This window comes from Watersipora subatra, chromosome 11 (genome assembly GCF_963576615.1).
Source record: "Watersipora subatra chromosome 11, tzWatSuba1.1, whole genome shotgun sequence".
Classification (NCBI taxonomy): Eukaryota; Metazoa; Bryozoa; class Gymnolaemata; order Cheilostomatida; family Watersiporidae; genus Watersipora; species Watersipora subatra.
Window position 1 is genome coordinate 27,867,558 of NC_088718.1, and position 24,186 is coordinate 27,891,743.

General features: G+C 36.7%; 1 protein-coding gene across 1 annotated transcript; it reads right to left on the reverse strand.

Moving 5' to 3' along the window:
• Window positions 1-1,284: 1,284 nt before the first annotated feature.
• Window positions 1,285-22,701, reverse strand: LOC137407934 (uncharacterized). The gene is made up of 9 exons (XM_068094320.1): window positions 22,696-22,701; window positions 18,794-18,860; window positions 18,629-18,669; window positions 17,923-17,972; window positions 12,188-13,247; window positions 11,107-11,175; window positions 8,183-8,247; window positions 6,437-6,475; window positions 1,285-1,440 (listed from the first exon to the last, which is right to left on the reverse strand). The coding sequence occupies exons 1-9, from the start codon at window positions 22,699-22,701 to the stop codon at window positions 1,296-1,298; spliced, it is 1,542 nt and encodes a 513-aa protein (XP_067950421.1). The 3' UTR covers window positions 1,285-1,295.
• Window positions 22,702-24,186: the final 1,485 nt, after the last annotated feature.

Here is a 24,186-nt window from a genome sequence, read left to right on the forward strand (position 1 = left end):
CTGATAGTAGTATACATTACCAGTAGTTATGGCTGACAGTGGTATTTATTACCAGTAGTTATGATTGACAGTGGTATATATTACCAGTAGTTATAACTGACAGCGGTACATATTAACAGTAGTTATGACTGACAGTGGTATATATTAACAGTAGTTATGACGGACAGTAGTACTTTTTAACAGTAGTTATGACTGATAGTGGTATTTATTACCAGTAGTTATGACTGACAGTGGTACATATTACCAGTACTTATGACTCATAGTGGTATTTATTAACAATAGTTATGACTGACAGTGGTATATATTAACAGTAGTTATAACTGACAGTGGTATTTATTACCAGTAATTATGACTGACAGTGGTATATATTACCATAAGTTATGACCGACAGGGGTATTTTTTAGCAATATTCATGACTGAGAGTGGTATTTATTAACAGTAGTTATGACTGATAGTGGTATATATTAACATTAGTAATGACTGACGGTATTTATTAACAATAGTTATGATCTACAGTGGTATTTATTACCAGTAGTTTTGACTGACAGTGGTATTTATTAATATAAGTTTTAACTGACAGTGGCATTTATGAACAGTAGTTATAACTGACAGTAGTAATTATTAACAGTAGATATGACTGACAGTGGTATATATTAACAGTAGTTATGACTGACAGTGGTATTTATTAGCAATATTCATGACTGACAGTGGTATTTATTAACAGTAGTGATGATTGACAGTGGTATATACTAACAGTAGAGATGACTCACAGTGGTGTTTTGTCAGCAGTGATGACTCACAGTGATATTTAATGAAAGCCGTACGATTATTTTAGGTTACTTAATAACTTTATTCTTAGTAATAAACCTTTAAAATACTGAAAATGTAGTATTTGAAATATCAAATGCTATTCTATGTGCCAGTCTTTCCAATGGATAGCTTGGTAGGTATTGCATCACTAATCTATGATTATACATGTTGGTACAATGGAGAAGTGAAGAATTGTCAGTTGCTATGTAGTCACATATTTCATGCGAGTTTGACCATTTAATATACATGTATGACAAGCCATAACACTATTGATTACCATTTTTACATATTGTATTACTAATATATTTGTTTTCCTTTGATCAGGCAAACAGACATCAATACTTTAACATTTTATGATAGCAAATGATCTTTTGTCTAAATCAGTTACTACAGATTGTTTGTGTTACTGCTTTGAGCATAAGTTTGAACAGAGCATCAGAAGCTACAAGCAAATGTTTTAAGATATGGGGCGTGTAATGGTATTTCTATTCATCTGACGAGCCTGGGATCCACTCAAATTCAATTGCATCATCATCTGAGTCTGAATCCTGCTCACAGCTGACATGAAGGGAAGTCTGCTTAGAAACTTTTAGTTGAGCTCTAAGATCATCAGTTTCCTGTCTCAGTCTCCTACAACCCAGTACAACATTTTGGGATTGAAGGGATTACTCACAGCTTCTTCTAGTTGTCTTTAGTTTCTTGTTAGCAACATACAAGAAAGCCTTGTATAAACAAACATTGTCAACTATTAATAGACTAATAATACAATATTGTTTTAGATCACATTCGAGGACCTTTTATTATCACTTTTAAATTTGTCAGAAACTTACTCATAAATCATATTTTGGCATCAAACATACACCCACTGGCTAATTTACATGTATTATAAAAGCAGATGGCCGCTTTGGTTTTACACCTTCAATATCAATGTACTTGAACAACAAAAGCACATGTACTTGAAACAATTCAAAGATTTGTGCAGTAACAATGTCTCTAAAGAATCTGCAGTAAACTTTTACACCTCTACTTAAAACCAGCTTCTTTTTTAGTTTAAAACATTATACTTGTGAATAAACAAACTGTGCAGTCAATAGGTGTTCAGTGCATTACAGGCAAATGTTTTTGTGAGTCTTTACCATACCCTGCTGTGCTGGTGCCGAATAGTCTCTTTAAATAGTGAGAAACCTTGCCTCTCTTTTCTGGATGACTAGCAAGTCTCTTTAGCGACGGTTGATGGCTGGCCAGTGGCCGACTAGACATGCTCTTAGACTGACTAGTCATACTTTTGGTTGAGTCAGCTCTTACTTCTCTCAGCCCGGTAGGGTTGAGTCGTCTCCTTTTTCGCCCAGGTCAAGCTGAGCCGGCTTCTTTCCAGCCAGAGCATGCTGTAGCTGAATGATCAGCTAAGTCTATAGCCAAGTTGGAGGTTGGTCGACATCCTCCACATTTTTCCCATTAAAGATTATAAAAAGTTCTATATAAAAAGAGATCTATCAGTTGACCTCAGAGGCTGTGCTGCTGACCATGTTCTCTAAGTGTTGACTATCTTGTCACAAGAAGTTCTGTTCTTGAAAGCTTTGCCGCGAATCTGACTTCAGCCGTGACTTTGGTTATGTTCAACCAGTGGTGACTGTTGGCCAAGAGCTGGTCTGTCCTTATCATCTGATGATCTTTGAGGTTGTGACTGGCTAGAATACCAGGATCCGGACAAAGAAGTCGACAGTGGGCTGCTTGGCTTCTTAGTTGGTAGACTGCTTGGTTTGTTCCGGACCTGAGCAACAACTTCCTCTATTTTTTGGAGCTTATGACAAAGAGCCCTTCTTCTGAGTGCTGGTTCAGCCAATACTTGTCCTACCGGTTTAGCTATGCCAACTGAGCTTTGTGGAGTCAGAGTGCCGTGGTCAGGAAGGGGTACATGGCTTTAACTGTAGGCCTAGGCTTGACCCTAGGTAACAAAGAACTTGCTCCAATTGGGCCAGTCTATGAAACCACAATATCACATTGGCCACCATCGTGTCTACCTTTATTTTCCATGACCTGATCTCTCGACACATGCAGGGACACATGAAAATGGACAAATGCTGAAGTAAAGGATGCTGGTTAAAGGATCTTTAGCAAATCCTTAGAATTTGGCAAGATCTTTAGCATAATGGCAGATCTTACTAAACCCTGTCAATTCTGGGCAGGATTTGCTAAATCTTTAAGATTTTGGCAAATCCTTTCAGGATTTGGCAGGTTTTACCAAATCTTTAAGATTTGGCAAACATTTGGAAGTCTGTTTGTCAAATCTTTAAGATTTGTCAAACAGACTTCCAAATCACTAAAAAGTTTTTTCTGGTAGAGACTCCACTGCCTAGTTCAAGTTAGCTGAAACTGTGCTTTTACACATGGCTTCCAACTTCTCATTCAAATATACAATACCTCAAGCCCTTTTTTTTCCTGCGTCTAAGAGTCCCAGCTGACCTAGCGTCTCATCAATTTTTTAGCACAAGCTCAACAGTATCACCCTGAGTAAGTTGCCCAGTTGCCTTTTATTGCTCTCTACTATTTGGTTTTGTTGGGAGAAGTATAAAGTGGTGTGAACTACTTCTCACTCTACAGGTAACAGAGCTCTGCCATTAGCTGGCTCTCAAGCCGAGCTCCCTGGTCTGTGTTGATATTTTCGGGTAAGCACAGGAAGCAGAACACTCATTCCTTTCGAGCCCTGGTCTTCACTGGCGCAGTGGCTTGCAAGAAAGCCCAATCATCTTGCTAATGGGTGAAGTTGTCTGTCAGCATCAAACTCCACCTTTTGCCATTTTGTGTCACTGGCAGACACTAACCAAATACACCCTACCTTCTGTTAGAGATTGCATGCATACAGCCTGTCTTTCTCTGGCTGTCTTTGTCTCACCTTGTTTTGTTGCTTGACACTCCTCACAGCTCCAGGTCAGTCTCTTTACTGTTGCCGTCAGACTTGGGTAGTACCAAGTCAGGCAAAGGTGACTGATTTTTTTGTTTACCCAAAAGTGGGCCAAGTCATGCATTTGCCACACAGCTCTTTTCCTGACAGTGGGTGAGCAGACGGCGCACCATCTCTGCTGGTAATGAGAAGAAATCAGGGTCTCTTACATTTCATAGGTCGCATTTGCAAGGATTGCCAGATTTCGAGTAGCTCCTGGATTTTTTGTCCCTATCAGCACCAGCTGCTCTCACGTCAACCCTTTGTCTTTGGAGAGTGCCTGATACATAGTGGCTAATAGTCGTGGACTGGTCACCTGCAGCTACACCAGCTCCATATGCATGACACCTCAATTTTTCATTCAAACTTTGTCACAATGTTTCAGGATAGCCAAGTTTTTCAACTTCCGCCAGCCCTGGGTCAACTCCCTGGCTGCTACTCAAAAGGCAGTGCGTTGACCCAAATGACCAGGTTTTTTGGCAACTCTTAACATGGTCTTTTTGTTTCCCTCTAGTTTGCATAGTAAGTATTGATCTTCTCTGGTTAGCATCTTTTGAGCGAATTTTTGTATGGAGTTGTGTGAACTGCTCCACACTCTACAGGTAACACAGCTCCCCTTTGGCTAGATCTTGAACCGAGCTCCCTTGTCTGTGTAGAACTTTCCGGGTAAGCCCATGAAGCAGAACACTCATTCTTTTTGAGCGCTGATCTTCACTGGCGCAGTGGCTTGCAAGAAAGCCTAATCATCTTGCTAATGGGTAAAGTGGTCACTCAGCATCAAAATCCACTTTTTGCCATTTTGTGTCACTGGCAGAGACTAATCAAACGCCATGCTACTTTCTGTCAGGGATTGCTTTCTGTCAGGGATCTTCCTTTTGACTGTTTTTGTCTCACTATTGTTTACTGTTGTGTTAGACCAAGTCAGACAAAGGTGACTGATTGTTTTGTCTACTCCAAATTAGGCCAAGTCATGCATTTGCCACACAGCGGTCCTCCGTACAGATGGTGAGTAGAAGGTGCACCAAATCTGCTGGTAGTAGGAAGAAGTCAGGGCCTCTGACATTCCATAGGTCGTATTCTCAAAGATTGATAGGTTTCATATAACTTCTGGATTTCTTGTCCCTCTTGGCTCCAGCTGCTCTCAAGTCATATCTTTGTCTTTGGAGAGTGCCTGATACATAGTGGCTAATGGTCCCGTGCTGGTCACCTGCAGATACACCAACCCCACACACATGACAGCTTAATTTTCCATTCAAATGGTGTCTTCAACTTCAGTCAGCCCTTGGTCAACTTTCTGACAACTCTCGATGCTACTTTGAAGGCAGTGCGTTGACCCAAATGACTAGCCATCTTGCGCACAGAGCTGACAACCTTCAACATGGTCTTTGAGCTTCATTCCAAGTTGCACTGTAAGTATTGATCCTCTTTGGCTAGCATCTTTTGTACAGATTTTCCATCTTTCAGCTCGATGAGCTCGCACTGATGGCAGTTTTCACATGTCTGTTGAGATAGGCACTCTAAACTATTAGTTATTAAATAGTAATTATTAAAAGAACTATGGCAATAGCATATCAATGGAATGGTATGGAATATTAAATCTCAACTAATAGCCTTTTAAGCTTGGTTTTGGTGTTAAATAGCGGTATTGGCATATTATGCTAAAAATCCTATAAAAATAAGTTTGTATTTGCCGATAAAACTAGTCAAATTCAAAATGGTTTTTGAACATACATACATGTAACTATATGAAAGTAAACTGGTGGCCTTTAGAGTGTTAGTATCATCTTAATATTTAGTTGGCCAGCCCGTATTGTTCATCACAGGTTAGGCTGAAATGAGGCTCCAATGAATAAATTACATTTCTTAGGAATACTTTTGGAAACAGAAAAAGTGTCTGCAAAACTTGGTTTTCAAATATGAATAGTATGTATGGTTTGAGATAATAAAGAGGGTGAGATTTTACCAGCAGTGATGAGAAACAAGAAACATTACTACATGGTGTCATAACTGCAATCACCACTGCATAATAGCAAATGGCTATTCACTCTAGCATGAGTCTTAACTCTTTCTACTACCAAATTCATTTCTTCACAGAGATATAATCACATATTTAGTTGAACTTTTTATTTGATATGAGCGAGCATATAAAATGTCGTAACTTCTGAACCACACGGTCTATAAAAATATTTTGATACCAAACTAATCAGCACAAATATTTGTGAATTAAACATTATGAGTCAGACGATTTATCAATTTTATTATAGCTTACGGCATTATCGTTGGGCAAAACATTAGATAACCACTCTCAGTAGTACTATTATTCAATAAAATTGCCTCATTCCATAGATCTAAAACTAATGAAATGTTTATAGCTGTATTGCATCTGGCGAGTCTGGTCATTGCTAAGAACAAATTGTGATAGAAAATAGTCTTTGAAAAGCCAGAATAGGCTCAGGATGGGTTATAAACATGTTTTCTATTTGCTTAGCCCATGTAGATAACTCCTTTCCTTTGTTTAAGTACAGACAAGACAAGCTAATTAGTTAACTACTGACTAATCACAAACATCTTTACGACCCTTACTAAAGCTACACCACCTTACCGCCCTTGATCACTTGCAAACGCCTGACCGAGTTGTACTACGCGGCTCAAAGAAGCAAAAGAGTTGAACAAAAGTAAACTTACTCAATTTCTTCATTCAGGTATCCTTTATCTTGCTTGAGACTAAAATACACAATAACAACATTAAAAGTCACTGAAAGATATTTAAATAATCAAACTAAACGTCAGCCATATAGCAATTCCTGTACAACATGCCTTATCTGCACTGTCTATGGCGAAAGGTCTTAACTCATTAGCTGTGACGATAGCTTTTACAGACCATTGCTAAAACATTTATTAATATTATAAACTGGTTTACCAAAACTGTTTTATTTACCGAAACATGGTAAATAAATCTGTTTTACAAGATTTTCAATCATCGCAGCTTGTATTCCAATAATTTTTGGTCAAATGAAAAATACAGGACAATTATTGATGACAATTTTTCCAAAATTACGAAATTAGATTTTTCTTTCATCTAACAAGCTCTTTCTGGTAAGTTTCATCATAAAGCAGGTTCTTTTACACTTTCTCTGTAAAGTATTTTTTAGTCCTCCTATATAGAACCTACCCAACTTGTAAAAACTGTCTGGTAAGCTACTGCATCAACTATTTCCTTAGTGGAGAAGGAATTCAACTTTCATGTCTTTACATAGAGTGAACCTCAATAGTCCCTATTAGACACAATTACTCACTTCTTTAGCAAGGAACATTGCTCATATCATTTACAAGGATTCAAATGGCTTCCTCTAGACTTACAGTTTAATGGGAATATAACTCAAATGTCTTTGCATAGACATATAAATTGATCTTAACATGCCTTCCTGAGCCTATTTATTAGCTTTCTTAGCACTAAACTTTGCTTCCCCAATGGTGTCAAATTTATATCAAAGTCTTTTTTGGTCATAATATAGCAAACAGTGATGTCTAATTGCTTCTAGAGCATTTATAAACAAAAAATTCTTTTAATAGTTATCGGAGGTTAAAGAAGCTTTGTCATGACACGCTTGTTGAAGAAGAGACTCGTGCTAGCCAAGCAAACGTCTAACTAGACCCCTAGTGGATTAATTGCTTTTCATAAATGAAAACCTACTAAACTGCTGTCACTCTCTGATTTTAATAGTCATACCTACAGACATTAAAATACGAGGTTGAAGAGAGGAAAAGAGCTAACTATTCAGTATATTAGCGTATGGGTAAATAGTTTTTTATTATTGTACTGTACCAAGGAATAAGTTGCATCAAAATGTGTGCCATGGCAGTAAATATTTTCTTAGTAATACAATCTTATACAGCAGTCAAGCCTTTTATAACAGTAAAGTTTTATATAGCAACAAAGCATTGAATAACAGTAAGGATTTACATAGCTGTATAGCACAAAGCTTTACACAGCAATAAAGCAATTCAAAAAGTATGACTTTCATAACATTAAAGCTTTATATATCAGTGAAGTTTTAGATAGCAATAAAGCCTTGTTTATTACAAAGCTTTACATAAACAATAAAACTTTGGATAGCATGGAATTTACCAGCAAACATTGTATACATGTACCATAAAGCTTTACATTGCAATAAAGTCTTGTACAGCATAAATATTACAAGCAATAAAGCATTACATAGAGTAAAGCTTTCCATCGCAATGAAGCCTTGCAGAGTATTAAGCTTTGCATAGCAATAAAGCATTGCATAGCATAAAACATACACCACAATAGAGCTTTGCATAGCACAAAGTTTTATATAGCAATAAAGCTTTGCACACTAGTTTGTACACTTGTACACTGGTTTGCTTAGTAAGTTCTAGCAGCTGTTTCATTGCTAAAAAACATCTTACCATTTATTATCCTTCAGAACTCCCTTGAATTTTCCATACAGAGACATTGCACGAGGCTTCTGGGTCTGTTTAAGAAACATAAAAGTACAAATGGTAATTACTGTTTGACCGAGTGGTATTTCAGACTAAAAGAGAGTTCATCTATGAAGTTCTATGGCCTATAATAACTTAATTAGTTTAGATCGCCAGCCTTAGTGGAGTACAACTCTACTGAAGTAAATACAATCCATTTAATTAGTAACTTCACTTCACTAGATTGCAAAATAGACTGTTTAGTAATTTTCTAATATAATGTGTACATTGTAAGCATGTTTATTGTTGCAGAAAGCAATTCAAGTAAAACAATTTTAAAGAGAGTTATTTTCTCCTGTATGTTAGTGAGTCATAATAATTTTCTCAAGTATACTGCTCCCTTCAGTATAATACTCCTTATTATTTTCAAATTGGAAAAGCCAGTCTTTTATGACATACCTAAGTATAACTCTCTCTAAAGTTTTTAGTGTCAATTTGATGTCCTCCACAGAGCAATGTAGGCCACTATGTGCCATTAGATCATAAATGCCTGGGCTAGCATTTCATTTTTACTGTAGCTTGAGCTTTTAGCAAACAGGCCAGTGAGAGTGAGAAAACTGACTCTAATAATGATAAGAGAATTCCTGGCCCGCTTGGCATTGAAACTGTGCATTTAATTCAGACACTAAAGATATCTGAGTTTGTGTGTGTAATTGTGTGTTTAATGTTGGTACGGTGTGTGTGTGCGTGCATGCGCGTGTGCGTGCGTGTGCGTGCGTGTGCGCGCGTGTGCGTGTTTGTGTATGTTTGTGTGTGTTTGTGTGCATTGCCATTTGTGTGCTTGTGTGTGTTTCTATGTGAGTGTGTGTATGTGTGTGTGTATGTTTGTGTACGCAGGTGTCCATGTGTGTGTGCACATGTGTCTGCGTGCATGAGCGCGTCTGTGCACATATGTGTGCGTGTATGTGCGCCTGTGTGTATGTGCCTGTGTGTGTACGCGTGCACACACGTGCATGCACACACATGCATGTACACACATGCTAATTTTGCAAAATTAGTTTCTAGCTAATTTTGTGTATACATGCATGCACACACACAAAATTACCTTGAAGCGGATTATTAATACCTGTGCAAAGCCAGACATTTCACTAGTAATACATATGTATACATATATATATATAAATATATATATATATATAGAGTAAAACTCGGATAACTCAAAATTCACGGGACCGAGCAAAAGTGTTCGAATTATCAGAGTGTTCAAGTTATCAGAGCACTGTCACAAGTCCATGTATTTACTTATTTATTAGTAGATACATGAACATATACAAACTATAATGTAAATCAAAAGCACAAATGGCTTGTTTCAAATTAAATGCTTCTAATGTAAAGTTTAAAACGTTTTTATCAAAAAGTATTGAGATTTTTCTATCACTTGAGATTGGTTTGTTGTTTGAGGTGATGTTATTGCCAGGACGTTTTTTAGATTGACATTGGCAAAACTTGATCGTTGCTGAAATGCTCAAAAGAAAAGACATCTTTTTCTTTTGAGCGTTTTACCCACGATCAATTTTGCCGATTTTTCTTGAAGTTTATGCAAAGATTACCTTACTTTACCTGGCATTCGTTAAGAGCAACACTCCGAAGCAGTTCAATTAAAAGTTTTACGAGTTTTAAAAGTACTAACGTTTTTTGAATGGATACTTATTGAATGTACACACGTATTCTGTGTTTAGGTCAAACAATGAGTAGTTTTTTTAGCTAAGACAACGTATACGTTTAATTACAACAATTTTTAAGACGTTTTAAACATTCAACATTTCGACGTTAATTCAACACGGAATCCACGTCGGAAAACTATTCATCACGGGCTAGCCGGGTCACGCACTCAAGGATTTTCGCCACGCAAATACAAAACAAAAACAACATGCTGGTTTTGTTTTGTATGTGCGTGACAAAAATCCGTGCGCCCGTGACCGGCTAGCCCGTGCTATTCATCGTATAGCAGTATAAATCGAATTTCACCAAACCTTTAGAACAGTCGTTGACAAAAATATTTTGCCGATGGAGGTAGTAACGACGCTTATGAATTACGAAAAGTTGAGGTTTACCTCTATGGTTTGGAATAAAGTGATTTTCTAAAGCGATAGCAACCGTTTCGGTAGCAGTTGGGCAAAAAACAGTTCGAATTAACAGTGTTGAGTTCGAGTTATATAGAGCCATTTATCATTGCGTAGGAACGGACCAAGCAAATCCAGTCGAGTTAACCATGTGTTCGCTATATCCGAGGGCGAGTTATCCATGTTTCACTGTATATATATATATATATATATATATATATATATATATATATATATATGTGTGTGTGTGTGTGTGTGTGTATTACTAGCAGAATGTATGACATTGCAGGTGTATTAAAAGTCAGTTTATAAGCAATGATGGCAACGCCACACTTATAAACTCAGTTTATAAATACTGCCACTGGCTATTAGCCTGGCACATAGCCAATAACTAATTTAAGTAAGCTTTTACTAATGCATAGAATGACATTGCGCCGTAATGTAGAGCAGTAGCATATTTTCGCCCACATAGCAACACATATCGTGCTTAATTGGTAAGAGAATGGACTGGCAAACGGGAGGCTCCCAGATCAAATCTTCTGTGATACGAATTATTCATACCAATATTGTAATAGCTATAGCTGGACAAACTGAACTACAGACGGACTTTGAGATTTATATACAGTATATAGACTAGCTTAGAGCATGATCTGCTGTGGGGAGTTTGATGAAAAATTAGACTCTGGCATCAAAAGTACAAATTATTAAGTTATTAAAAAAGTTTTAAAAAAGCCAACAGAAAGGTTATCAAAACTGGTAGCAGCACAAATAGTTGTTGTCTCATCTTACCTTCTTGTCTTTAGTGAAGAGTTTAGTAGCCAATGAAATGTCACATTCAAAATAATCATCTGCAGGCTTCTGTCAAACAGAGAAGAAATTGAGCCTCTGATGAAACTAAATAAACCACTTGCAAAGGTTTTTATTGATAGATGGGTCCAACACGTCAGCATGACATTACCGCACGCAACAGCACAAAACGGCTGATGACATGAGAGCACATGTCAAGCTAAAGTTTAGTATAATAGTAGCTGTGCTACTATTAGACTAAACTTTAGACTAAAGTTAGTTGACTGAAGTAGTTAACTAAGTATACTAAACTAGTCTACTACTAGACTAAACTATTAGTCTGTATTAAAAATCAGCTTATAAACAATTAGAGGTAATGAGAGATGCCTGCCATTCCCTATTAGCCTGGCGCATTGCCAATGGATAAATTGAGTAAGCTTACTAATAAGAGGTTTCGGTCTGATGCCATGACTTTGCATCATGACCAAAAGCCGTAGCCTATTTGCTCCCATATAGTGACATATATCGTTTAGCAAATCTATCAAGCTCTGTGGGTTAGTGAATAAGGCAATGACCTGGTAAGCAGGAAGTTCTAGTATCAAATCTCTTGCTTTACGGACTCGTTTTTCCAAATGGTAAAATAGCTATAGTTTAACAAATACACAGACAGATCAGCTTTGAAAAATATACATAATCATTGCCCAATAAAATAACAATGTACATGTATCTATAGATGTTCTTACTATATAGCTAAATCAGTTTTTGTTGGTCAAAGAGTTTATCTCCTTCAGCAAAGACTCTGGCAATGTCTTTGAGCATCTATTTTATTATTTCACAATTTTAAAGCATTTTAAAATGTGATTCCACAGCAGTTCATTATTGTTGTTAAAATGAATTGATTTAATTAGCATGAAAAAAAGGATAATATTTTTAGTTTTATACAATTTCAATTGAATTGTATAGAAATTTCACAACAAATGGGGACAAATGGTGGAATATTACACACACAACTGATTACGAGTTACAGATCTTTGGCTATGAATATGGCCCAAAAGCAGCTATAAAGTTGACTTCAATTACCTACCGACTTGCAAAGTCCATTTTCAGCAAGTTCTGGTACATATGAAGACAAGTATACATTTGTCAGGGTGCTCCAGTTATCAAACAATTCTTTAATTGTCTTCGAGTTTTCTCCATCAGGCATACGAGGATTTTCGATGGCATCGACAATGTCTTCTACACCCTTTGTGCCAGGTGCTTCGAAAGGGGGATATGGACGCGCTTTCAGTTCAGCTTCTTCTTCTTCTGGATAAAAAATGAATCCATTCAGTTCTCCTTTAGCCAATCTTCTTAGCCCTATGTCCATTCTTCGCACTAGCTCGTGCATCACCCCCAGCTTAAGTTTTTTGCAGGCTGATTTCAGCAGTTTGTGGTTCTCTTCAGTTATTTGGTCATCACCATTTTTGGCATTTTGAATGAGCTCTTCTCTGTGTTCGTTGTAAAATTGTACTGCTTCTGAGTAGTACAAACTAATCTTCTGGTCCGCATTCTTTTCCTGTTTGTTGAGGTAGGAAATACCGTTATCAACATTTTCAACAGCTTTTAAAAACTTTCTTCGAATCTCATCAAAGCTTAAATATTGATAGTCCAGCCTCGTTGCTATCTCATTCAGGTTTTCTGCATCATAGATCAATCCCAGCAAAGGCTTCTGAGTCTGATCTAAAGTAACACCAAAATTTTCTAAACGTTTCTGCGCTTCTGTAACATCCATAACCTCATCACTGTTTGTGCACCTTTGAACGATAGCGACACTCATCACAATCTCCATCATGTTTTTCAGAGCCTCCCGTGCATTCACTCGTAATCCATTCCCCATTAGCTGTAGCATTTGTTTCTCATCAATATCGGATATATCTTCGGTTGGCGTATCTTCTAGTCCACTTTTTCCGGCGAGTGTTGGAGTTACCTCATTTGCTTGAAAGGTGTTTTTAACCATACCTTTTTTGGAAAATGAGAACACAGAATCATTTTTGCTATGAGATTTCATTCTGGCTGAAGGGCAGCCTGTTTCACTCATACTTGAGGCCTGTTGGCTTATCGACTCTACTGTTTCCTCACCTCTTAAAGATATCTGTACAAGATTCCTGTAAATCATAATCAGGATCCAATATAGTACTGAGATGAGTGATCCACAAACTGTTTTTCTGTTGCCCCTCAGAGATGATCAAGACTTTAACATGACAATTCAAATAAGGAATGCTGCTGAATTTATCTGGCAGCATCCTAAATTATTTCTCAGAATAAAATTGGCATAATATACTTACATAAATGACACATAGTACAACTACCACGTGATTCACAAAGCCATCGTTCACAACATAAATTAAATAAAAAATTTTGATCTGCTTCTAGGCCAGTTAAACTATAGCAACAAATGGACATTATGCCACAAAAGATGAATGAACATTCAGTCAATAAAATTACTGAACCATAATTTTCCAGTTGGTTCTGTTGAGGAAATTTGGCTGATTATAGAAAGTTGATATTAAAAGATTCATACTCAAACTACCTGAGCATGGTTAAAGCATGAAACATAGTGATTTGGAATTTTAAGGGACAACATGTTCTTACAAATTACAAAGTCACAATATGAAAGACCATAAAATGCCTTGCACCAGGATGTTACTACTAAGATGAACACCGTTGGCATAGCTGTTACAGCTGCTAGTTCAACTTTTATTAGTGACTAGTTGTACTACTGTATATCCGTACTGTATATCAGTGATTAAAGGAGATACAAAAGACACTGAACAACAAGAGTGCCAAACTTAGTGCAATTTAAACCAGTCGCATGCAATATCTTGACCAATCAGTCAAACCAGCTGGACAAACTGGATCAGCAGGACCAGCCAAGATTGACCAAACAGATACATATATGTCCTCCAAACACACCATCAGCCAAATAAGTGATGTACTAACCAGTCAGGTGGAACACTTAGGAGCAGGGCTTACTAAAAGAGGGTGACATAAAAAGTGAAGTCTCTTCAAGTTAATCTACAGTAGAAGTGCCTGTGATCATACTCACTTGTGCATTCTGTCTAAACATGAGCAATATAATTCTAAAACAAATACAAACAAAAGCACTCCTTATTGCTAAGCTCCACAAAGGTTAGTGACAATAGTCAAGTGTTTGAATTCAAGATGGTTGGAGTCAGTGTCGTATAGTTTCACAGAGTCCCGTGACCAAAAGCCGGAAACAAAAACGTCCGATTCCAAACAAACCCGATCGACATACTGATCTCTAATGGAATATTCTTACCTCGCTCTCAACATCTCACTCTTTTGCATTTACTTTATTTTATTACAAAAAATCATTGATCGTTTCTTGTAGAAAAATTTGTCCTTTTTCAAATGGTGTATAATACAATAATCAATTTCAAAGGAACTGCCAATGGGAGTAATTTTTGTTGGTTAGTGTTGCGGCCTCTCCATTATAACTTATATAAAACAATAGTGGGCGCGGCTTGTTTGCTTGGAGCCGTGCGAGCTTCGATATGCGCATACGTTAGCAGCAAAACTCTGTGAAGTTATATAGCTCTGTACTGTCAGAGTCATATAGCTTTAAAAAGTCTCGCGACCAAAACCGGAAACAAAAACGTCCGATTCCAAACAAACCCGATCGACATACTGATCTATAATGGAATATTCATACCTCGCTCTCAATACCGCTCTTTTTTGCATTTACTTTACGTTTTTACAAAAACGTTATTAGCACCTTTTTGTAGGAAATTTTGTTTTCTTTCAAATGGTTCATGATACAACAATCAATTTCAAAGTGACTGCTAATGGGAGTAGTTTTTGTTGATTAATGTTGCGGCCTCTCCATTATAACTTATATAAAAATAGTAGGCGTGGCCTGTTTGTTTGGAATCGAGCGAGCTCCCGTATACGCTTCTGTTGGTCGCGGGACTCTGTGAAACTATACGGCTCTGGTTGGAGTCATGAACTGGCCAAAATATAGGCTTTCTTTATAATGGTGGCAGCAGTAAGATCTCCAGATTTCGGTTTTCACATCAACTCAAGCGATTCTTGTGATAGACCTTCCCATGCTGTTTCAAAAGTAACAGTCAAGGTAAAACCAAAATCAACCAGAAAAGTTCTGCCAGAAAAACAGCAGATTTTGGGGTCTCAAATAATTAAACCATAACTGTCATGTACAACTTTTATCATATTTCCTAAGTAAATCAGACGCACTGATTTCGATTTTGTACTCTAAATAAAGATTGTTCCACTAGATTTCAGAGTCACGAAAGCTCTTTTAAAGCATTTCAATATCCGTCTCAAAAATAATACAATCTGTATAACAAGCTCCGCCCATAAATATGTGACATAACCTAGCTTTTGAGGAACGGAAGTTAGAGATGTTTAGTCAGATTCAGAATGATAGAAATGGGTGTCTAAAAATCCATTATGATCTAAATTCAGCCTTCAAAATAATCTCAGTCTTTTCTGAAAGGTTGATAAGCTATTTAACATTGCATATTTAAAAATTAGCACAAAAAGCGTGATAAAACTGCTAGTTTGTGATAAAATCGCGCTTTATTGAGCTCATTTTTTGGCGTTCAGCCTATCAGACATCCTGTAACAAGCTACGAGTCATTTTAAACTGTTTATCTACCTCTCATAAAAAACAGAAGATTTTGCAGGCTGAATTTATATATTAATAGGTTTTAAGACACCCATCTCTATCATTCTAAATCGAACTAAACATCCTGAACTTCCATTCCTAAAAAGCTAGGCTACGTCAAATATTTATGGGCAGAGCTTGTTGTGCCGATTGTCTTGTTTTTGAGACCGATATTAAAACGCTGTAAGAAAGCCTTCATTACTTTGAACGTTAGTAGATCAATCTTTATTTTGAGTACAAAATCGGAATCAGCGTGTCGGATTTGATTAGAAAATAAGATAAAAGTTTTACGTGTCAGTTACGGTTTAATGTGAACCTGGCTTTGTGGCAGGTTAGACTCTAATTTACTTGTATGAACCAGCTTTGACTGATGGCCCACAGAAATGCTTGAAGTGCAGACCCAAATACAGACTAACTAATTGAGGCATTGGAGCAGCTGATGATGATTCCTTGGACTCCCACATTGCCGCATTAATTCAAAGCCCCGGAGTGCACTGGTACGGAGCATCGTACATGCTCAATCAGCCGTTTTCAAGAGATAAGTGAGGCAAACTAGTAGAAGGTCAAACTTATTTACTGTACCCTAAAAAAGCACTGAAAAAAGCAGAAAAAGCCTATGGCTTAGGTAACCAGCTCTAGGACGTTTTTGACGCCTTGTGAGCCTAATTGAAGCACTCTCCAAGACAAACTCAATCTGAGCAGAGCACAATAAGAAGGAGCAAAAGAGCCTCCTTGCAATAGCATGTCATAAATGTAGAAGGGCAGGTTGCATTAGATATCCAAACTTGCTAAGCCCATACCAGACCACAATGACAACAAAATGTTTTGCAACTACTTGAATTAACCGCTCTCTTACAAAGATACATTCTAGATACTACAAAAAAATTCTTTGTAAATCAAGATAGGATAATGTCAAACAACTGGCCTTTCAGTTAGAATTGTGGGGTGGGAGCAACCAAGCCAATCACAGGTTGCAACGAATAAGTAGTCGGCAAACTTGCCCTGATGGTGAAGAGATTGGCCGAGCAGGTTGAACAATTACAAGATCAACCCGACATCTTGTTCAAAGGCAACAGAGAACTGGTGAAACTTTAAACAAAGGCACATCCAAAAAGACCGTCTCTGACGGAAGAAGTCTGGTCTGGAAAATGGCTGAAAGCAGAGGCAGTAAATCATGCTACTTTTTGCATTACAGCCTGTGATTTCAGAAGTTCAATAAATTGGTAGAGTGATAAGAATCAAAGAAGGAGGTAGCCAAGCCCTTGCTGCAAGCAAAAAGGAATACTGTATATGCCTCGAGCAATAAATACACAGACAGGCCTTCATAAAACCTACTCATGAGACAAACTTCACAACACGATTTGCTCCAAGATTGGAGCTGGAAATGAAGGAAGACTTGGAGTAGCTTTGAGGGAAACAGATAATAAAAAGCTGGATCAACTAGTAGGTACACAGATAAAACCAGTAGCCACAGCGTTTGACCAAGCAATAATACGTGATAGCTAGCTGTCCCTGTTACTACCCGACAGCTATCCATGCCTTCCTTAAGACCGGTGATATGGCCTAGTCCAAAGAGCTGCTGAGTAAACAGCATGCACACTCAGCTGGCACCCAAACCCCTTGCTCTGACTATTGAGAGAAGGCCAGCTTCCCTCTGTGCTCCAGGCATCCCCTTCATAGACAAGCAAGTATGATGACCAGCAAGTGTCATTTACCAGTCGGATGAGGCTATAAATATATCACTCAAAGCTACAACCGCTCATTGTTGCTAAACTTCTTAAGAGTAGGTAGCATTAGTCTAGTTGCCAGCAGAGCCGAGTCGCTAGGCTGGCTAGACTCTAGGCTTCTTTCAGAGTAAGATTCATCATAGACTAACAGATCAGTATCGCGGCTTTACATTGTACATAGATTTACTTCTTAGAAGGTCAAATTATGAGCCTGTAATGAGCTGATTTTAGAAAACCGGTAACACTAATTTATTTTTCATCTAAAAATATCAAAACGAAACCTTTATAATACCAGTTCTAAATAATTTAAAAAATGATGGTTTTTGTAGGCGCATTGGCTCAGTTTGAGGTTAAGGAAAAAAGCTAATGTGAACATAAAACCGGTTTGGAAGGTAAAATACTCACTTGACTTTGCGCAAGGTGCTTTTGCTGTAGACTGACACACTTGCTGCTGTCTGCAATAGGAACTATCTGCTATAAACATATATACTTCACATGAAATGGTCCATAATGTTTTAGGTTCTAGAGTATTTTAACGAACAGATATTTTTGTGCATTAAATTGCCTTAAAATTTGTGTGAATGTGTTAACTATTACATTATGCTGTACGACGTTAGTATTCTCAACTTGTAGACTCACTAAAAAGCTCAAAAAGTTTATTTTGGTATTAGCTGCATCAAAAAGAAAAGTATAAGTAAATGTAGAAACATGCAAAGGTTTACCATTATCTGTGAGAATGATAATTTTTCTAATCACCCAGCTGCTGAAATTGCACTAAGGCTAGTCAATTCACATTATACTATAGCCTTAGTTTGATCACAAATGCATGCAGTCTTTCAAAACAACTACAATCATATGCAAGGTAAGTGTCAGAAATTGATGGTTTTTAAGTTTGATAACCTGTGGACAGAAGATTTTGCTTGCCTGTGCTCGATGCAAACATTGTTAGCTCATCATTCAAACAATCTTTGAAATAAAAATTCACTCACTAGCAAAAAACAGTTTTTTCTTAAAGTTTATTCGTGTAAAATTGCTTTTACCTTTTTGCTTTACAATGCAAAAATACTCCCTCTTGAGAATTTAGAATGCTAAGGATATAAGTTAAACTTACCTTTGCATCAAACTCATTTGTGGTTCTGCAGTCATTGTCGTCTGCAATGAAAAGTGCAATAAATATATTTCAGTTAACAAAATACACATGCCATCTGTAAATATATAATAATGTCAAAGACTTTGGTTTAATAACCACCAGAGGTTTGTTCAGTTATTAACTTGCCTTGATCAATCACTGGCTCACACACAGAAGAAGATTCTTGAGAGTCGTCTAACTCCGTGCTCGTTGTCTAAAAGTAGTTAAATATAGTATACCTACATGTAGTTAGTCAGTACATAAACACATAAATCTCTACATTGTAATCAGCATGGTGAAGCTCAAGAAGTCATACAAACAGTTGTGACATACTTGTCCAAACGTTGTAACCTCCTAAATAGACTCGTTCAATATTCCTTTGCAATAAGTTTATGTTTATTCATAATAAATAAAGTTTTTAAGATGTTTAGCGGACAAATTAAAAATGAAAATTTATAAAATTGAATGGTTACATATAGCAGAACACTTATGTAGATCTTTCTGAACAATACAGATATGTTAAATTCTATGCTAAGCCGTTCATCTCTGTTCTAATGAATCATGGAACATTGTAAGTTTAGTCTGTAATATATACAATGATATATACATGATATACACTATGATACACACCATGATATATACAATGATATACCCTATGATACACACTATGATACATACTATAATATATACTATGATATACACTATGGTATACACTATGGTATATACTACCATATACGCTATGATATACACTATGGTATGCACTATGATATACACTATAGTATACACTATGATATACGCTATGATATACGCTATGATATACACTATGATATACTGTGATATAGGCTGTGATATAATATATGACATATACTATGACTAGGTGAATCCCCGGCATTGCCAGGGTTTTAAAAAGTATTTGCGCAAAAACCTTATTTTTAGGTTTTTAATTTCTAAACTTCATATCAGGAGAAAAGTGCCTTTGTGCGGTTCAAACCAATTAAGAGAACAAATAAACAATGACATCATGTAATTGTGTGTATAAAAAGGTTACTGTTTCAACAGAAGCTCGTTGTACTCAAAGTTTGATGAACGATACTGGTACCTCTCGATACTGACACAAGTGTAAAAATTAGATATCAGACTTTCTTTCTCTGATACTTTGCCTGACCAAATGGAGGGAGAATCTAAAGGCAATGCTTACTCTAAAGAATACAATTGCTTAAGTAAGAAGTATTTAGTTTTTACAGATTCACTGAAACCAGAAATATGAGTGTAACGGCACACTTGAAAAGTTCAAATTAAAAAAATAGGATGTGAAGATAAAAAAGTAGCTTTAAAAAAATTTTTAAAAATGTAACAAACGCTAAATCTAATTTACATATATATTTCTCAATGTAGGCGGATATGTGTGTTGCTCTGGCTATGGCTATAGCGCACGCTGATTATTTTACCAATGCGCCCGAGCGTTAAGACGCCCCTTATAAGAAACATTTTTCATAAGATTCAATTATTATATCTGAGGTCAAGGCCAATTCTTCTCACGCGGATAATTAGGTATATTATGTGTATCTGCGTAGGAAGAGCTTCCACATACTCTCTACGTTCGGTCAGACAGAGACAGTACGATATCTCATTTTTACATTTGTACCAGTATCAAGAGGTACCAGTATCGTCATATTCAAAGGTTTGATGGATAAGCTTCTGGTGGAACAGTAGCCTTTTTTATATACAGGCACGTATGTATATATGCAAGAACTGTTATTAATTCCATATATTCATGGTTCTTATTTTGTTTTCTAAGTTCGTATTCATTGTATCATTACTGAATCATCTTTTATTGTAATCGTAGCCAAACACGCTTAATTTAGCTATTACGTGCTTGCTAATTATTTCACATTTACATCTAAACCCTTTTATGGTTGCTTTATTTTTTTAACTTGTTTGACCTATACAAAACATTTTCTTCATGATATTAAGTTTGAAAGTTACAGTTGTTTGACAAACTGTGAAAACCTTTACAGTTGTTTTATTTTCTATTAAATTGTTTCAACTAACACTTTTGTCATGATATGTAGTTTGAAAGTTAGAATGGCAAATGTTGTTATATGTTAAATACAAATAAATTTTTTGTTTAAAGACTTTTTTATTACCCGGGTAACACCGGGTTGTACAGCTAGTATTAATTAATATTTGTGTGTGTGCGTGCGTGCGTGCGTGCGTGCGTGCGTGTGTGTGTGTGTGTGCACCCTCACCATTTTACTTTAATTGGTTTCAGCGTTGGCATCACAAGGCAAATTTTAGTAACAAAATAGTATCTTAACATTGACAACTGTAGGTAGCACCTACAGTACAACATAACGTTTGATTCTAACTTTAATGAATTTAGCTTACTAAACACGTACGTAAAGCTAAGTTTTAGTATGAATTTTATTAAACTTCAACTTTGTCAGCAGCTACAATTTTATTGCCTACATAGCTGTTTCCAGTTTCGTTTTCACTATAACTGAATAATAATTATTATTATAAAATAATAATTATTATTACAAAGTAATAATTATTATAATAACTTATAATAATGAATAACGATGAAATAAAAGAGAGCAAGCATTGTATTTCTTTCACGTATTGTGGGAAGGATTTCAGTGAATAGAATATCGGCATCTTTGTAATTACACGATTCTGACGTATTAAGCACACAGACTGCCAAATTTGAAATTCGAAATAAATTTTTGTTGATTTCGTTCGGCAAATATGTCGTACTGCAAGGGGGAAAAAACATCGTGTTCCACATCTCAAGGCGTGAAAATCGTATAACAGGGTCATCATAACCCAAGGTGGAATTGTGTAATAAAACGTGCACATTTGGCGAGTGCAACCGGAAAAATGATATCCAGTATATGGTGAGAGCATTGGGAATAATAAGATTGTGTTGGCCTTGTGGTTACTTATCTGTAGACTTGCGGTTTCAATGTCATGAGTTCAAATCGACGATGAAGGTGATTTTTCATTGCTAAAACTTTATTGTTATAACTGAATTAACGACAGACAGACAAACAGACAAACTTTAAGATGTATATGTATATCTATATACTCTACTGGACGCACAAGCTCTGAATGACAGAAAAGTTTTTTGCTACAATTATAGGTGAAAAGGGAGAGCGGAGAGAAAGAGGATAAAAAAATGGAATAAGAAAAAATAGAGTGATAGAGAGGGGAGAAAAAAATTCAAATAGAAAGAGAGAAGGGAGCAATCAATAGGTAACCAGTAGTAAACTGCCTGAGAGTTAGGCAATCAGGAAATTCTGACAAACTAAAGCCCGGTTCCTATATACGTCGCAAAGCACCGGCGACAGCACCGCAGGCTATTAGCGAGGACCACCGGTAATTGCCGGCGACATGGCAATAGTTTAGCGCTGTTCAAATTTTGCAAATGGCCGCAGGCAAAACCTTCCCGAAATGCACTGTACGGGTAAATGTCACCATTATAGCAACGGCATGGCGAGCGAACATTTTATTTTATTACGCAATTATGCTTACGATATTATTAACGATGTGGCTTTTATGTGAACAGATGCCGCCTAGCGTCGCAAGCGTTTTACTGCGCATGGTACCTCCGGAGTCACGCAATCGATATGGGAACCAGACTTGTTTCAATTCACCAGGTGGTTTGCAATCAGTGCTGTCACACCAATGTTGTTTATGTCAAGCGATTGTTGCCACAGCAAACAAAATTCTTTCAATACATCAGCAGCTGGCGTGAATCCATTAGAATTAATAATAATCCTATGCAGGCCGGCACTTTGTGTTTCCCCGTCAGTATGCATTAGAGATATTGCTTACATCACTGTTATTAATCTGAGTAAACAATTATGATGCCATAGTGCCATGCCTTGGCTGACTGTTTAGCTTACTTGACAGTAGATTACAAATAGTTCCATCAGTCAATCTTATTAAAGTTAAGCATATTTTCTCAATCAATAACAAATGCCAAGTCTTTTGATGCTGGTGAAAGTCATTAAAGTTGGATTGCAGTATTAGCACGTGACTCATACCGACATCTTCTAGGAGGACTCAGTGATCTATTTAGCCATGAAGGAATGTTTCTATTGCTGGCTTTACACTGGAGCCATTTGCCTTTATTGAACAAAATATTGAAAATATTCTTAGCTGTGACAAGTTGTAACTCAGACTATAAAGTATTTAAATGCTAACTGCAAGCCAAAAGTATCAGCTTGTAGAGAAATTTCTCAGCTTTCTAATGCCTATTAATTTGGGAATCTATGACAGCTTGAAGGCAAGTCATAGCAGCTTTCTTGCAGCTTTAAGTTCAAATTTTGATACTGATTGGCTCTATAAGCTGGACACTTCAGGGCCATACTGGCAAAAGGGTTAACAGAATGACGAGATGCACATGAGTATCCTATCTATGTTGAGACTATTTAATCAAAGTCTTTTGACATTTATCAGTGATCTATCTTGCCGCCATGGCTTGTGTCATTGCTCGCTTCACACTGGAGGAATTTCGCTTCTATTCGTGAGGTTACGATTTCCATGATTGTGAATTATATTCATATAAAGACAGACAGAGTTTCTCTAAAGATTAGCTACATGTAGTTTTATCACTTAGTTAAACTCTGTCTATAACAACTAGCTAGTTTTATTACTAGTTTAGACTCGGTCTATAACAATTAGCTAGCTGTAAAACTAATCTAAGCTCTGTCTATAGCAACTAGTTGGTTTCATCACTAATCGAGACTCTGTCTATAACAATGGGTTTGGTTCAAAATTGTGTTGGTGAATGTATCCATATTGAGTTACAGTGGAACCTCAAAATAAAGTGGCTCTAGCTTAAGATTTGTTCAGGTTACGATGCAAAATTCTATGTTTTTTCGACTTCGTAGCAGAACAATTAATAAGATGCCGACACATTATTGGTCAAAATATTCCCACAGTGCCTGGTAGCAATCTAAAACACTGTCCATTGTTTACTACTTGCTAAGTGAAGAGCCAGGGGAGATTTGCATCGTGCTTATTTTATGTGAATATTTATGATATGGTATTTACTTTGCGCTTTTTAGTGCCTTCATCAAATTTTAGTTTGTTAGCCATATGTCTCAAAATTGTCAGTTAGGTAAAGAAAAGAAAAAAAATGGTTACTATGGCAACGGAGTTTAATAAAACATTTGATGAATAGTGAAACGCAACAAATTTCATCAGCAGAAATAAGAAAAGCTGTCATTTGATTTAAAAACTTTGCTAAATTTATTGTACAAAAACACCCAAAAAAATACTCACAAGTTTACTTATAAACAGGGCTAATGACAGAAGTATTTTAAAATTGAAGCGGTCAAAAGCATAGGAGTTAAGAGAAAAGCCATACGATAATTTCACCCCACGATCTCCACCCTGAAATGAATTAATGTCAACCCCTGAGTTCCAATGTATTTGATACGAACAATTACCATTCGTAACTAGAACTTACATAAGCATGCGCATTGCATAGGTGGTGACCCTGGCCTTTGTGGCATCATAAAAAATTGTAC

What these genes read in the sequence shown, in the direction of transcription:
- LOC137407934 (XM_068094320.1), bottom strand. An exon ending in AAAATGGACTTTGCAAGTCG is followed by an intron (nt 11,176 to 12,187) that starts GTAGGTAATTGA and finishes TCTGTTTGACAG; the next exon opens with AAGCCTGCAGATGATTATTT. An exon ending in GTTCTGAAGGATAATAAATG is followed by an intron (nt 6,476 to 8,182) that starts GTAAGATGTTTT and finishes TGTGTATTTTAG; the next exon opens with TCTCAAGCAAGATAAAGGAT.